At 39.1% G+C, this 18,070-nt stretch overlaps 1 protein-coding gene across 9 annotated transcripts in view; it reads right to left on the minus strand.

Moving 5' to 3' along the window:
- The window catches only part of DCLK2 (doublecortin like kinase 2), a 228,084-nt gene that overhangs the window by 189,389 nt on the left and 20,625 nt on the right, over window positions 1-18,070 (minus strand). For all 9 annotated transcript variants that reach the window (XR_011561285.1, XR_011561284.1, XR_011561283.1 and 6 more), the window contains exon 2: window positions 13,570-13,901. Coding sequence is in view for 6 of the 9 variants with exons in the window: in XM_070770127.1 (XP_070626228.1) it covers window positions 13,570-13,901 (332 nt within the window). In the remaining 3 variants the exon portion in view is untranslated. The remainder of the gene's footprint in view (window positions 1-13,569; window positions 13,902-18,070) is intronic.

The following is an 18,070-nucleotide window of genomic DNA, read 5'->3' on the forward strand; positions in this document are numbered from 1 at the left end:
AAAAACAAAACAAATCCAAGAGTTAGCTATGACTAAAAGCAATAAACTTTACAAAGTAACTATTCCAAGTAATATCCTTGACTCAATTCTGAGTCAAAGTATCATAAAGCTAAAAGTTACCTGACTTCACTAAATACCAGAAATATATTCATGGGACTTTTGGCATCTAGGCAAAGGTTATTTAAAAAAAAAAGACAACTGAATGAAATGATAGGTTTTTAGTTCAAGATTAAGGTGACATAGTACCATAATGTGGGCTACTTGCTTAAAAAAATAAAGAGTTTCTCCCTACTAATAAGCTTAACATCTTCAACACTGGTTGGTTGGCCCTTGCCTTGAGTATACAACTGATAAACACAGGTCAACTGGTTTTTCTCCTTAAACTACTCTCTAGAACAGCAAGCAGCAAAGGTGGTAAGAGGAATGCATATGGGCTTCGATTTACACAACAGGTATTTTGCATAAAGTACATTTTTCCATGCAAGAAATCAAGTATGACCACTTCGCCTGGCTGTCCTATCTAATCCACTCTTAAGTCTCTCCTAGCTTCAGAAACACTGGGGCACATACCAGGATTGTTGCCAACTAGACAACTTTGTGTCAACAGCTTTGACTGTATCCCTACTATCCCCAAATACCTAAAAATCTCTTCTTGGAATATGCCTCTAGGAATGCATCCTAAAGAAAGGAATTGATCTAATTGATCAACTGATCTAGTAATGTTAAAATCTCTACGTACTGACAGGATCACAGGATTAAAAAGAGAGAGAGAGAGAAGCTGGAAACCCAAATGTCCAGCAATAGGTTTGAGAAATGACAGTCTATTGAGACAACTGACCATTAGGTTCAGTCATTAAGTATGCAATATGCTGATTATATTACATGGAAGAGTATGATTAACAAATGAGAAAAGCAGGATACATGATTACATGTAAAATCCATGTTATGTAAACCCTGTGTGTACATATGCATTTAAATGACCTTTGCAACCCTGGTTAAGTTACATCACCTCTTTTAGACAGTTCTCATCCATTCAGTTTAGTTCTGTTGCTCAATCATGCCCAACTCTGCAACACCATGGACTGGAGCACGCCAGACTTCCCTGTCCATCACCAACTCCCAGAGCTCGCTCAAACTCATGTCCATAGAGTTGGTGATGCCAGCCCATCATCTCATCCTCTGTCATCCCCTTCTTCTGCCTTCACTCTTTCCCAGCATCAGGGTCTTTTCCAATGACTCAGTTCTTCATATCAGGGGGCCAAAGTATTGGAGTTTCAACTTCAGCATCAGTTTAATGTGTACTCAGGACTGATTTCCTTTAGGATGGACTGGTTGGATCTCCTTGCAGTCCAAGGGACTCTCAAGAGTCTTCTCCAACACCACAGTTCAAAATCATCTATTCTTTGGCGCTCAGCTTTCTTTATGGTCCAACTCTCACATCCATACATGACTACTGAAAAAACCATAGCTTTGATTATATGGGCCTTTGATGGCAAAGTAATGTCTCTGCTTTACAGGGATAGAAAAGTAATAAAATAGTATCTACCTCAATGATTTTTGTAAGGATTAAGTGAGATAACATGTATCAAGTGTCGTACGGTAAGTACTCAATAAATATTCACCATTATTGCTTTTATGTCTGAAAATTACCACTGTGTTCCTAACCACTAGATGCAATATAGTATATGTAAATTTATATTAAAGCCTTTCTGTACCATGAAAAGTAAAAATAAAAATAAATTGCATTAACAAAGCTATTATTAGATGGTTCCTTTTAAGTAGTAGAGTGAGACTGGGGAAGCAGGGCAGACATGGAAAAAACCTTTCATTCTTTGCATTTCCCTGAATCTTTGTATTTTCCAGTAGAAATATACTGATTTTACCTGAATAGTTTTCTCTTAAATGAAACATGTGTAAATGAAAATATTGATAGAAACACTTGATTATGAAAAAAAAGTGCTAAAGTGGAAAGATTATACATTTAGCCTTCCCTGTATTTTCTAAATTTCTGCAATGTCACATTTTTTTTTTTAATCTATAAAATAACACTGAGGCATCTTTTTGTCAAGCATATAATCACTCCTTCACCTATTTTTTTCAATTTTCAGATCCTACTAAAAATATAACAATGGAAATAGTGACAGACTTTATTTTCTTCGGCTCCAAAATCACTGCAGATGGTGACTGCAGCCATGAAATTAAAAATATGCTTGCTCCTTGAAAGAAAAGCTATGACCAACCTAGACAGCATATAAAAAAGCAGAGATAGTACTTTGCCAGCAAAGGTCCATCTAGTCAAAGCTATGGTTTTTCCAGTAGTCACATATGGATGTGAGAGTTGGACCATAAAGAAAGCTGAGCGCCAAAGAATAGATGATTTTGAACTGTGGTATTGGAGAAAACTCTTGAGAGTCCCTTGGACTGCAAGGAAATCAAACCAGTCCATCCTAAAGGAAACCAGTCCTGAATATTCATTGGAAGGACTGATGCTGAAGCTGAAACTCCAATATTTTAGCCACCTTATGTGAAGAACTGACTCATTGGAAAAGACCCTGATGCTGGGAAAGACTGAAGGCAAGAGAAGGGGACAACAGAGGACAAGATGGTTGGATGGCATCACCAATTCAATGGATATGAGTTTGAGCAAGCTCTGGGAATTGGTGATGGACAGGGAGGCCTGGTGTGCTGCAGACCACAGGGTCACAAAGAGTCAGATATGACTGAGCAAGTGAACTGACTGACTCAAAGTATAATTTAACCACAGCACCTAATATTACACAGATTTTAGAGAAACCCCAGGTAAAATTGCATCATGCTAAAAAAATTTTTTTGACATAAGCTGCTTAACTTATTAGTTATTTGTCCTGTCCCTCATTATTATTAATAATATCACTGAAGCCTTTCCCAAAGCCTGGCCACAGAGGGCGTACAGTATAGCTGTGAAACGTATGGAATCCAGGACCAGACTCTCTGGGTATGAACCCCAGTTCTGCGGCCTGCAGCATGATTCTGAGCAAGTTACTTGATTTCTCTTTACTTCAGCTCGCCCACTGCTAAGTAAAAACTGTAATACCTAACTCTCAAGGCTGCTGTGCGGACTAGTGGAGAAGACTAATGCAAAGAATAACGTTAATGCCTGACATTGTAAGCAGCTAGCTATATCTATTAGCTAGTTAAGCTATTACTCTAAGCACTGCACAATATGTATGTGACAAAGTATATATTTTAATAATTATGATAATCACTGAAAAATACATTATAACAAAAGTGAGACTAATTTGACACAGTCTTTATGTTCTATGTATTACTCTAACTTGGACATCAAAGGAATAAATAAGGAAACAAGATTTTTCAGTGATGTCATTTTTATTTCACCTACACTTTACATTGCGTAATTCACTGAGAACTAAAATTGTTGTTAAGTATCTCTTCTCCTAATTTGCAACCGCAGTCATTACTAACGAAATTTCAGTGTTTTCCTACAGTGTCCCATAAAAGGGAGAAACTATTATTTAAGGTCAGGGGAAACTGCCTATACTGTGGATATCAGAATAGCAAAACACAAACTTTGAAGAGTGATATCTAAATACTCCCTCTTTCTTCCCACCTTTCAGATCACTCTTTGAGAAATGGGATTTGTTACATGAAAAACAAAGATGAAGCTTTCCCCTCCTTCTTAAAATAAGAGATATTTGTGGTTAGATGAAGAATCGAAAAACAAATGAACATTCTCTATACCTGGACCCCAGCTGTACTGAATAAAACCCCTGGTTACACACAGTCTATTGATTCCTGATTGGGAAACATTCTCCACGACTTGAGATAAATAAGCTATTCATACTTCAGAGGTGTGAATTTATCTAGGAGGACAAAACACTGTTGTCTGGATTTCTAGTATCTACAAAAGGAAATGCGGGCGCTAGGAGCAGTGTGAGAATTAAAACCGAGCTGTCCTCGTTGACCTCAAGGGAGAAAACTATCAGGATTAGATGAATTATAGAAAACATTTATATTCAACCATTTGATTTTTCTGCAGCAATTTTAGAGACGAGATTGCTTTAAATAAATATGGTTGGGTCATTACAAAGAAATGAATCTTCACTAGAAAAATGTGATGCTGGAAAAAGAAAAGACACAAGAGTATTATTCATAGTACAGTACCCATGAAAAAAACTTTTTAAAAAGTGAGGATGGAAACCTTCATAAACTCTAAGATGGCTGATAAGACTGATGCCCTCCAAGGGGTTGCCATTGCTCCCCATGGAGGCCCCATGGCACACGGGCCCCATGGCACACGGGCATCCTGAGGCTGGCACTGGTCCCAAAGTCTGGAAGCATTTTACCCCCAAAGCGTCAACTGCAAGCAATTTCTGAGTCTGTTTTGCCTCTGCCCATGACAAGAATCAACATGTTCCAAAGTTCCACTAAATATGTTTCTTTTACGTTAAAACTCTGCTGTTTCTATGAAAGCTAAAAGCTAGAATTTTTTACACATGTGGACAAAAGCTATATTTGGACCTTTCAGTCTCTTAACAAAATAAAGACATTTTTAAAAAAGAACTCTCCCCTGCTGCAGTTTATTCTAAGAAAGGCACTCTGATTTTCAGAAAATTTAAAAAGTAAACCTTCTCTTCCTAAACAATTTAAAAGTTCAAGAAGATTTTGTTTTTAAGAACAAAAATAAAAGTCAAGCATTTAATCTAAATTAATTTCAAGTTTAAAAAAACTACTTAGGGGAACAGTGACGATTTCTATTTATACAAATGCTTTTTTCTAGTCATCCCATCTACAAACACCTAGGTTGCATACTTTTAAAAAATTGATAATTATGACATCGCTTTTTTTTATGACATCACTTTTAAGTCTTAAATACTTGAGATTTTACAAAATTAAATCCTGATGTCTTAGGCTTCTCTTTAAATACAGGTAAAATGACTCAGGACATCTTTTATTTAATTCCGTGTGAAACTATACTACCCAACAGTACGTCAGACCAACAGTCTGAAATCCAGGAGAATAAAGACTACAGACTGTGGCACTCAAACCCACCTGCCTCGGGAAAAAGTGGATAGAAAGGTTATGAGAACACCTAAGAGGTCTGAAATACACTGAACTTGGAGCATGTGGCCTAAACGATAACAAAGCTGATATTTTAATAAGCATCATTTCCCTTTGAAGCATTTCACTTACTTTACACCAAGATGTCTGAATCTCAGCATTATTGACATTTTGGCCCCCAAAGAATTATTCTGTGGCCGTTCTGTGCGTTGCAGGAAGGTCAGCAGTTTCCTCTGGCACCTACCCATTAAATGCCAGTCAGGATCACCAAAGCATGACTCACAGACGTTGCAAAGTCCTCAAAAGGCAAAAGTGTATCCAGCTGAGCACGATAGCTTAATGCTAGAGAAAACCCAAGAATTCTCATGGACAAAATCCTAAACTGTGATTTTATCTTAAGTGATTTTGTAAAGAGACATAAAATGCATCAGACTAACCAAGTCAGACCTTGTAAATGGAGGTACTACTACTAGGAAGATGGGATCACCGGTTTAGAGGAAAGGAAAGACTTCACAGACATGGTTTTCACCACATAAATGCTTACAGGCATATGACACACCAGTACCTCTTCAATCAAGAAAAGCTCTCAAACCATAAAAGATAACAAGGGCCCTTTAAAACTCTAGCACAAGGGTCAGAATGGGATCATTACACTGTTCATGATGAACTGATTAATTGCCTACAAATTGTTTAACCTCTATCCTTGTGTCAAAGACCAGACTAATTACAGTGAGAACAAAATATGAGTAGGAAGTAACCAAGAAAAAGAACATTGAAGTCAAGGCAGATAGTCTAAAATTTTGTGCAGAGACAATTCATGAACACATCTTAGTTCCTTTCTCATCACCTAAGCAAAGCTGTTCTTTTTTTGAGAGTTTTTAGAGAGCAGATAGTTTGGAAAAATTCATTTTATGGGGAAAAATAAAATGAACATTGACCACTTAAAGGTTTGCTTTAATCTTAAGCACAAGACAAATCTCAGGCTATTTCAAAGCAAGATTTAATCTCTTCACACTTATAAACCAACAAAAAGACAGACTTAATGTTTTAAATAGTAAGTCCACCTACAGTACAAAAATGTTGAATCCATGCCCAGAAAACTAGTTTTTAAGGGTACCTGGCAATCTGAAAATATAATATCCAAAGCTGGGTCTATCAAAAATGAATTCTATAATTTTTCCAAATCATCATTTTATTTCAAAGTTTAAAAATCTCTCTTTTCTTTGTACATATGAAATAATGGTTTAATCTTTTTAAGACATGAACGGTGGCAAAAATGATATATGTAACATTCTATAACCACATGCCAAAATTTCAATGATTAACTCAGTGTTTTAATTTCTATGATCTGATTGAAATCAGTCTTATTTTCTTTCTCAGTGCTTGAGTTTCTGCTTCTAAGCAGACATGAGAAAGTAGTGGAAATCAAAACAGCAAATGCTGGATTTCTGATGGTAACTATACCATCACTTTTCTTACTTAACACAAAATTGAAAACACATTACAGTGTTCTTTCCTTGCCTTTTCCACTTAACATTTTCTTTGTCTTTAAATATTCCCCACAATTCACCACAATTTTCAATACCTACTACACATAAATCTTACAGTAATACCATTTAACTGCTTTTTACTTTAGAGATTTTAAATTATTTCCAATCTTTTGATCTGATTGCTAGAAAATTTTTATGCACAATTATGTTTGTATCTTCAGTTATTTAGGATAAATTCCTAGAAGTTAATTTACTAGTTCAACTAGTAAAAATATTTTGAAGGTATACAAAAAAAATTGCTTTCCATAAAGCTAATGAGACAGAGTACACTTCCACTCTTTGGAAATGCCAATTCACTGCACATTAAACAATAACATTTTCTTTTTTTAAAAAACCTATCAACTTTAAATATTAATAATAATATCTCATTGCCTTAATTTACATTTTCATTAGTGACACTGAACCTTTTTATGCTTACAATTTATAATCCTATCTTCTCAAATTGTCTGGCCCTTTATCTACTTTTCCATTGTAATGTTAGTTTTTTCATATTAAACTCCTATGACTCAATATAAACATACATAATAATCCTTGCTTGACATCTAGAAATTTAAAACTGTTATGCCTAACCAATCAACCTTCCCTTCATAATTAATTTTTCCACTACTTTCATACTTAGAAAATCCTTTCCCATTCCAACTACTGACATATCATCCTTTTGTTCTTTTGTCTCATTTTGACATCTATATGTTTAAGACACCTGGAGCTTATTTTTGGTATGGTTATGAGGATGTGGATTTGATAACTGGCAGCATGACAGCCAATGAATCATTATTTCCAAAATTTTCCTGCTTATTTTTTCAGATTAACATTTAAAATCACTTTGTCAGGTATTGCTCTCCTCACTCCAAAACAATCTCATTTACATTCTTAAGGAAACGGCATTTAATCAATACAAAAAATCAGGAGAGTTGATGAGAGTTGAACCATAAAGAAGGCTGAGCACCAAAGAACTCATGCTTTTAAACTGTAGTGCTGTATAAGACTCTTGAGAGTCCCTTGGACTGCAAGAACATCAAACCAGTCAATCCTAAAGGAAATCAATCCTGATTATTCTTTGGAAGGACTGATGCTAAAGCTCCATACTTTGGCCACCTGATGCGAAGAACTGACTCAGAAAAGACCCTGACACTGGGAAAGATTGAAGGCAGTATAAGAAGGGGATGACAGAGGATGAGATGGTTTGATGGCATCACCGACTCAATGGACATGAGTTTGAGCAAGCTCCAGGAGATGGACAGGGAAGCCTGGCGTGCTCCAGCCCGTGGAGTCACAAAGAGTCGGACATGACTGAGTGGCGGGACAACAACAACAATCAATGTGATGGTACCAGGTGCCACCTGGCATCCTTACCAGGCACCTGATTGTCATAGAAGCACTTCCTGTAACTCCTTTGTTTTCCAACACATGGGCTTTTGAGATACCCCACATTCAAGGTCTGGAGTGGCTGCTGCGCTTCACCAGACCGGCTGTGTGGAGATACCCCACGTCCAAGGTCAGAGAAACCCCAGTAAGACGGTAGGCACTGGAGTGGCTGTGAGGAGATACCCCATGTCCAAGGGCAAAGGAGAAGCTGCAGCAAGACTGTGGGAGAGGCAAATTCGTGTTCAGAGTCAAACCCTGTTTCCACCAGAGACGCTTAGAGGGCTCAAACAAACCTTGCGTGCATCAGGACCCAGGGACCCCACAGAGACCGAGACAGAACTGTGAGCGTCTCCTGTGGAGGTGCAGGTCGGCAGTGGTCTGCCGCAGGGACAGGGGCTCTGGGTGTGGGTATGGCATAAGTCCTCTTGGAGGAGGTCACCATTAACCCCACCATAGAGCTGCCAGAACCCACATAGGACTGGGAAATACACTCTTCGAGGGCACCACAGAACCTTGTGCACCAGGACCCAGGAGAAAGGCACAGTGAGCCCACAGGAGACTTGCCTGTGGGTGTCCAGGAAATCTCCAGTGAAGGCTTGGGTCGGGGGTGCCTGCTGCAGGGCTGGGAGCACAGACTGTAGCAGTACATACATGGGATCTTTTGAGGGAGGTCACAATTATCTTCATCACCTCTACCATAGTTTCAGTTCAGTCATTCAGTCGTATCCAACTATTTGCAACCCCATGGACTGCAGCACGCCAGGCTTCCCTCTCCATCACCAACTTCCAGAGTTCACTCAAACTCATGTCCGTTGAGTTGGTCATGCCATCCAACCATCTCATCCTCCATTGTCCCCTTTTCCTCTCGCCCTCAATCTTTACCAGCATGAGGGTCTTTTCAAATGAGTCAGCTCTTCACTTTAGGTGGCCAAAGTATTGGAGTTTCAGCCTCAGAATCAGTCCTTCCAATGAACACCCAGGACTAGTCTCCTTTAAGATGGACTGGTTGGATCTCCTTGCAGTCCAAGGGACTCTCAAGAGTCTTCTCCAGCACCACAGTTCAAAAGCATCAATTCTTCTGTGCTCAGCTTTCTTCACAGTCCAACTCTCACATCCAAACATGACTACTGGAAAGACCATAGCCTTGACTAGACAGACCTTTGTTGGCAAAGTAAATGTCTCAGCTTTTTAATATGCTGTCTGGGCTGGTCATAACTTTTCTTCCAAGGAGTAAGCGCCTTTTGATTTCACAACTGCAGTCACCATCTGCAGTTGAGCTATTTCAAATCCTAAAAGATAATGCTATGAAAGTGCTGAACTCAATACGCCAGCAAATTTTGAAAACTCAGCAGTGGCCACAGGACTGGAAAAGGTCAGTTTTCATTCCAATCCCTAAGAAAGGAAATGCCAAAGAATGCTCAAACTACCGCACAATTGCACTCATCTCACATGCTAGTAAAGTAATGCTCAAAATTCTCCAAGCCAGGCTTCAGCAATACATGAACCGTGAACTTCTAGATGGTCAAGGTGGTTTTAGAAAAGGCAGAGGAACCAGAGATCAAATTGCCAACATCCGTTGGATCACTGAAAAAGCAAGATAGTTCCAGAAAAAATATCTACTTTTGCTTTATTGACTATGCCAAAGCCTTTGACTGTGTGGATCACAGCAATCTCTGGAAAATTCTGAAAGAGATGGGAATACCAGACCACCTGACCTGCCTCTTGAGAAATCTGTATGTAGGTCAGGAAGGAACAGTTAGAACTGGACATGGAACAACAGACTGGTTCCAAATAGGAAAAGGAGTACGCCAAGGCTATATATTGTCACCCTGCTTATTTAACTTATATGCAGAATACATCATGAGAAACACTGGACTGGATGAAGCACAAGCTGGAATCAAGATTGCTGGGAGAAATATCAATTACCTCAGATATGCAGATGACACCACCCTTATGGCAGAAAGTGAAGAGGAACTAAAAAGCCTCTTGATGAAAGTGAAAGAGGAGAGTGAAAAAGCTGGCTTAAAGCTCAACATTCAGAAAACAAAGATCATGGCATCTGGTCCCATCAATTCATGGCAAATAGATGGGGAAACAGTGGAAACAGTGGCTGACTTTATTTTTGGGGGCTCCAAAATCACTGCAGATGGTGACTGCAGCTATGAAATTAAAAGATGCTTACTCCTTGGAAGCAAAGTTATGACCAACCTAGACAGCATATTCAAAAGCAGAGACATTACTTTGTTAACAAAGGTTCATCTAGTCAAGGCTATGGTTTTTCCAGTAGTCATGTATCGATGTAAGAGTTGGACTATAAAGAAAGCTGAGCATAGAAGAATTGATGCTTTTGAACTGTGGTGTTGGAGAAGACTCTTGATAGTCTCTTGGACTGAAAGGAGATCCAACCAGTCCATCCCAAAGGAAATCAGTTGTGGGTGTTCATTGGAGGGACTGATGTTGAAGCTGAAACTCCAATACTTTGGCCACCCGATGTGAAGAGCTGACTCATTTGAAAAGACCCTGATGTTGGGAAAGATTGAAGGCTGGAGGAGAAGGAGACGACAGAGGGTGAGATGGTTAGATGGCATCACCGACTCAATGCACATGAGTTTGTGTAAACTCCGGGAGTTGGTGATGGACAGGGAGGCCTGGTGTGCTGCAGTTCATGGGGTCGCAAAGATTTGGACATGACTGAGCGACTGAACTGAATTGAACTGACATGCACTTTTGTTTCAGGTAAGAATTTTTCTTTTCTTAGTGTATTAAAGAACTCATCCCCCATTTTACTACTAGATCTTTAACAGAATATAGATCTGTATTTTGTCAGTGCCAAAATACAGTGTATTTTGTGACAGCATTTGGGAATGTGTGTACTATGCTTTTTCCTCTAGATCTCATGTATGAAAGGGTTTCTTAATAGTAAGCCACCCTTTAATTTCTGTCATAAGTCTACTCATAACAATAGTCTTTAGTATGTTGGTGATTTGTGTTGCTTGTGCTTTAAACATTTTTAAATATAAATATTTCTACCTGGAGTTTTTCCAAAGACAATTTTCTGAATACTAAAGTTTCAGTGATTTCTATTTCAATTAGATGCTCAACTTCTATAGTTTATTTACATTTTCCCTGAACAATGTTCATTTGGAGATTTCCAAATCGGTTTCTGCTTTTAAAATCTTTGCTGAATTCCAGTTTATACTCTATGTTTTCTGATTTGCTGCACCTTTGATCTTCCTTTTCCCTTAGGTAAAAGTTAGGTATCTTAAACATCTGTCTTCCCACTTCTCGTCTGCTATGCGTCCACCAACAATCAGCTATTTGATTTACCACATCTTTTTGTCCTGTGGTCTAATTTTTTTTTTCACTTACTTGTAAGATGAATCTTAAGGTGTTTTGTGTTGTGCTGTGCTAGTAAGTTAAAATGTAAAGTGTCTATTTCCATTCATATTGTGAACCTATTTTGGGACAGGCTTCTATGAAATGTTATGCATTCTCACTATTAATTTTAATCAATAAAGTCATTGTAAACTCACTATCATGTACTAGAACTTTCAGAATCTACTGTATAAAATTTTATGTTTAAGATAACAACCCAGTAACTAGATCTGGTCTTAGAAAATTAGAAACTAATTGTGTTTTTACAGAAGATATTGCTCCAGTGTTTATTATTCATTCTCAGCACTACACAAGCCAAACACTTCAAAATAAATTAAGTATGTTTGAGGGAAGAAATAAAGTGGAATAAAGTAACAAATCGAATGCTGGAAACTACAATGTTTAATACAATGTAAATCTAAACAACTACTGAAATTAGGAAAAAATACACTTTGGAAGTCTCATGTTTCTTTTTAGAAATGATAATCTGATTGTGGTGAAACTCAATATTTGTATATCTGCTATTCATGCATTCTTGCTATCTGCTCAACTTTTTTTTTTTAGCATATTAGGTTCCCTTGTATATTGTTACTATAATTTGGCCTGTATATTCCTGTATAATTTGTGTACATTTTTCAGAAATGCTGCTTAATTACCTCCAGTGTTCCCTATGAAACTCACATGGTCATTCCTATGAAAGTACATTTTTGAAACACATTTTCTATATTATACATAAATATTTCACTTTTTCACTTTCATGCATTGGAGAAGGAAATGGCAACCCACTCCAGTGTTCTTGCCTGGAGAATTGCAGGGGCAGAAGAGCCTGGTGGGCTGACGTCTATGGGGTCACACAGAGTCGGACACGACTAAAGCCACTTAGCAGTAGCAGTAGTATCAGACAGGAAAGAGTTTCCTAAAAGCATTAAATATCTTTTATTTTTACTTCTGTGATTTACCCACACTCATAATGACTCTACTGGTCAATAGATGTTTTTATTCTTAAATAGAGAATATTTCATGTAGCAGCCTTTTCAACATAAATTTTTCCCTCAGAAGTTCACATTTCCCTCTAGGTTGGTACAACTACCATGGAAAACTATGGAAGTTCCTCAGAAAACTACAAACAGATTATTATATGATCCAGCAATCCCACTCCCGGGCATATATCCAGAGAAAACTGATTCCAAAAGGTACATGCACCCCATGCTCACAGCAGCCGAGACACCCTCAAAGTCCACCAACAGAGGAACTGGATAGAGATGTGCTACACATAGACAGGGAAGGATTACGGAGCCGCAAAAAGGAGGGAGCAACGCCATTTGCAGCAATATGGATGCAACTAGAGATCATCGTACTAAAGTGAAGTCAGAAAAATAAAGGCAAATACCGGATGATATCACTTCTTTTTGGAATCTAAAATACGGCACAAATGAACCTATGAAACAGAAACACGGACACAGAGAACAGGCTGCTGCTGCTGCTGCTAAGTCGCTCAGTCGTGTCCGACGCTACGCGACCCCACAGACGGCTCCCCCCTCCCTGGGATTCTCCAGGCAAGAACGCTGGAGTGGGTTGCCATTTCCTTCTCCAATGCAGGAAAGTGAAAAGTGAAAGCGAAGTCACTGAGTCGTGTCCAACTCTTCGCGACCCCATGGACCGCAGTCCACCAGGCTCCTCCATCCATGGGATTTTCCAGGCATGTGTACTGGAGTGGGGTGCCATCTCCTTTTCCGAGAGAAGAGACTCGTGATTGCCAAGGGGAGGGGACTGGGGGAGGCATAGAGTGGGAGGTTGCGGCTAGCAGATGAAAGCTTTTATATACAGAATGGATAAACAAAAAGGCCCTACTGAATAGCACAGAGAACTATGTTCAATATCCTATGATTAAACCATAACAGAAGAGAATATTTAAAAAAGAATGTGTACACATATATATGTATAACGGAATCACTTTGCTAAACAACAGTAACACTATACTTCAAAAAGTTTATGATAGATTTCTCTACATCTCTTTTGAGATACTTGGGTAAAGAGACAAGGAAGCCACTTGCTTTATCATTTTTCATGATAAAGACCCACACGCACACACTCCTCACAAGTACAACTAGGAGAATCATTTCTAATGAGCTATGACATTCATATTGTTAACTAGGTAACTCCTGTGGTACAGAGAGGGTTTAAAAGCAAGCTAGAGTGTGTGGGGCTAGAAACATCCTACCTGCTTCCCGTCCAGCGTGCAGAGCCTCTTCACCACTCCCGAGTCCAGCTTAATGGCTTCGGTGATGTCTGTTAAGACCTGTTCGAAGGAGTGAGCAGTCTTCTTATTCAGGAGGATCCGCACAGCTTTTCTAGGCTTCACTCCACTTCGAATCACAGTCACTAATTTGGGCTTGATGAAATCTTTACTTTCCTTTACTTCGCTCTTCACTGAGGAGGGAGGGGCCGAGCGGGTGGCCCCACCCTTGATATTCACGGACCAGTTCGGATTAACGTTTTTGGTGTAGTCCACTTTGCGAAATGGTTCATTTGACGCGCACACATAACTCTCACCTAAAAAGAAAAAAAATCAGGTTTATCAATGGAATTATTCCCACCGTAGAAGCATTTTCTATGAAGCACAAATGCTGTAAGTCCATTGAGTGACTCTTCAACTTAGCAGATTCAGCGTTCTCCCCACAGCCCTTTCTTTTTAATAGCATCTTGTGTGATGCTATTCATAATGTGTGCGGAGTGAAACGTACTGGACAAAGAAACTAAAGATCTGAGTTTCTTTCTGGTCACATGTCACCCTGCATAGAGCGGCTTGTGAGACCTTACTTCCCTGATCAGGGATCAAACCCACGCCCTCAGCAGTGAAAGTGCAGAGTCCTAACCACTGGACCACCAGGGAATTTCCTGCTCTTTGCTTCTCAGCATGCTTGTCTCTAAAGGGAAGTTGTTGAACCAGGTGAATTCTAAGGTACTCCTTGCTTACAAAAGTCCATTAACTAATTTTTAATGTCTCATTCTGGAAGAAATAACGGTATCACAAGATAATATATTCACATAAAGAAGTAAAACTGTTTTCCTCCTCTTTCCAATTACGTATTTCAGCCCTCCAAGAAAAATTTCTACAAAATTTGCAGAGCTGACTAAATTATATTCAGTTATATGATCATTTACTCAATTAACGAAACTACAAAAATGAAGCTAGAGTTTTGTCAGCTCAAAGAAATATTCCACAGGAATTTTTTTTCTTAATGGCAGAACGAATTTAAAATAATTAGTTTAAATAGATACCCTTTTCAATGTCTACTTAAATGAAGGATTATTAGTTAAAATGATGTGTTCATTATTCATGTAGCCTTTGGCTTAATTTTTAGCAAGTAAACATAACAACTGTATAATTTTTCAATTGGTTAAACTGATCCAAATGTTCATTAATTTCAAGTTCCAAAATTATATATTGAAAAAAAATCACAATATTTCTCTCAGGAAACTCAGAAGTCACCCAATTCTTTTAGTCCCAACTTTCTGGTATAAAAGTAAAAGGATTACATGTTAAGATTTTCTCTAAAGTATCTTCTAATTCAAAAAGAATTAACTTTTTTCACATATGTAATATAATGGTCTCATTTTAAATAGATGATACAAGCCTTAAATGCTAAAAGCAAAATAACCAAAATAGTAGAGGGGAATTCTTGAGGAAAACATATTAATGCAAATATTATTTTTAACTAGTATCAGAATGTTTTGAAGTCTTAATTAATGGAGAACACGAAGATTCCCAAAGGTATGTGAACAATTCAGTAACAGATGAGACACAAAAGTATCTGAAAAGAGGAGCAGCGTCTTCTGTTTAAAGGGCCACTGCCCACCAAAAGTTAGGGAACCAGCCTCAGGCTTCAATGTTACTTCTTCACCAATACTCTGAAATCCAGCCCAACCATCACCATTTAGAGATTTTCCATCTCTGTAGGTTTATCTTTTTTCTCAATGTGGGAAAATGGCATGTAATTCAAAAGTAAGTGTAAACTTAGTAAAACGAAACTATGTATCACATACAAGTATTCATGAGCTAAAATAAATCATTACAATCCTGCTTTAATTTTATATAGAAAACCATTCTCACATTGAAAAACTTACTATTTTTATCTATGATAAAGTTTAATTGTATGTTTGATCCAAAATATTAAGTTGGAAGATAAAAGAAGGAATCTCAGCAAGAAAAAGGGATTGTTCTTTTTTAAGGCCAAAGAAATCAGCTAGTGGAGAGTCTTTCGAAACATAAAGAGAAATGGCAATGGCAAAACAAGCGCTAATTTAGTACGTCAGACTACCCTGATCAAACTAGCCCCTGCAAAGCTGATATGTCAACCAGGAAAGCTGCCTTTTACATTTTCCTTTTGCCTCTTTACACGAGTTCAGAATGCCAGAATGAAAACAGGTAAAGAAAGCCTGTCTCTCAATTTTGTGTGTGGTTACTGATAAATTTTTACTTCCTTCCTCTCTGTTCCTTTCTTCATAATGTTTCTGTTAAAAACTTGTGGACCAGTTCTATAATGAATATGTAAAGTGCTGAACCTGGCCTGATGAACGCCCGCTGAACAGAGCCTCATCCTGTTCTGCACCCATGGCAGACACGACCGTTCATAGAGCACCCTTCTGTTTAGCCCAGACGCCCTCCTCATCGTTCACACGGGTACCCGCTCACATGACAGCTGCCCCCATGGCAGCAAACCCAGCTTGGCATCCTTGGCACTCAGCATTTCAGCACAAAGTTTCAAGACGTGATTTTGAGGTCAGCCCTGAGTTTCTGTATTCTGGACACAGAAATCCCTATATACAGATGTCACACCTTGACAAAGTAGCCACTGAGATGCCTCAACCAGCCGCCCCTGGTTCCCCTCCATCAAACAATCTCCTGACTACAGTTCTGTCATTTACACAGATCTGCCTACAGGGAGAGAATATGTGGACAAAAGCACTTAAAAATTTTGGTTCCTAAGGCAGTGATAGTTCCTGCTATTAAACAATAAAACCTTATTCTTCTTTAGACACCAGGCAACTACAAGATTGAATAGAAGCAATCAGTCTTCCAACAACCAGATTTATGCTTCTGTAGGGATTTCTGTTTAAAATTTGTTACCCCCCCTGCCAATGTGTCACTTCTTCCTTTTTCCCCATCCTGGTGAGGAACAGCACTTCCTATTCAATCCTCAGCCAGAGACCTAGGCATCATCCCTCACCCTTACGGTTTTCCCTACAAACTATATTCTGATATCAAGCTCCATCTGCTTTATCTTCTAAGTGTTTCTCTCTTAAAAAAAGCTTTTGGACTTCCCTGGTGTTCCAGTGGTTAAGAATCTGCCCTGCAATGCAAGGGACACTGGTTCAATCCCTAGTCCAGGAAGATCCCATACGCCACACGGCAACCAAGTCCGTGCACCACAGCTACTGAGCCAGCACTCTGGAGCCCAAGGGCTGCAACTGCTGAGCCCGCTGCCTTAGAGCCCATGCTCTGCAACAGGGGGAGCCACCGCAATGAGAAGCTGTGCATCACAGCTAGAGAGCAGCCCCCGCTCCTCGCAACTAGAGAAAGCCTGTGCACAGCAACCAAGACTCCTCACAACCAAAATAAATAAATACCAAGAAAAGGAGTTTATTGGAGCATCACTGCTGTACAATGTCGTATTAACCTTCTAAATACTAAAAACATCCCTCCTCACCACCTACTTCCCCCCTGGGTCAGTGGAAGAATCTTCTGTTTCCTACACATTCTCCAGAGAGAAAACAAGTTTTCCAAACGGCAGTGCATTTTATGCTAATGACACAGCTGAAAAAGTATATCCTCAAGTAATGAACCCTGGTATATGGATAAAATGCTACATTGTGAGAGAATTGTTTTTCCTTTTAAATCACATATTAATTAAGAAAGTAATAACGTAATATTACCCAAATAAAATGTAATAAGCACATGCTCAATTATCATCCCTGGTAGCTCAGACAGTAAAGAGTCTACCCGCAATGTGTGAGACACAGGTTCAATCCCTGAGTTGGGAGGATCTCCTGGAGAAGGAACTGGCACCCCACTCTAGTACTCTTGCCTGGAGAATCCCATGGACAGAGGAGCCTGGCGGGCGGCAGTCCACAGGGCCGCAAACAGCTGGACACGACTGAGCGACTTTAGTTTCACTTTCATATTCCAGAGAAGAGGCGTTAAGGATTTATGCCATAAGTTTATTCACAAACATAATTAGGGTGCTGAGTTCAAGGGTTTGATCCTTTTAAGAGATTCCACCTCTTAATATGCTCCTCTTCCACCTCTTAATATGCTCCTCCTCTGTCTCATTGATTATTTTTTAAGTGGTTGATGTCTTACTATTAAGAAAGGTACAGCAATCCAAACCCAAAGATTTGGAAGGCTTCTCTTCCGCCTCTTAATATGCTCCTCCTCTGTCTCATTGATCATTTTTTAAGTGGTTGATATCTTACTATTAAGAAAGGTACAGCAATCCAAACCCAAAGAACCAAGTCATCATAGCTAGAAACCTCCACTTGCTTTCCACTGAAAGTGGTATATTCTTCCGTGGACCGTCTTCATAGTGGCTCCTATGGGCCACAGAGGATGTGAACTCTGGATGCTCTGTCCCCGCACAGCGCTGCTGGAAGCTCTGCGAAAGATGCAGAGACTGAAGGTGGAAGAAACGGCGGCTGCAAACCGGGCGCTTCTTTCCTCG

This window comes from Bos indicus, chromosome 17, assembly GCF_029378745.1.
Source record: "Bos indicus isolate NIAB-ARS_2022 breed Sahiwal x Tharparkar chromosome 17, NIAB-ARS_B.indTharparkar_mat_pri_1.0, whole genome shotgun sequence".
Taxonomy (NCBI): domain Eukaryota; kingdom Metazoa; phylum Chordata; class Mammalia; order Artiodactyla; family Bovidae; genus Bos; species Bos indicus.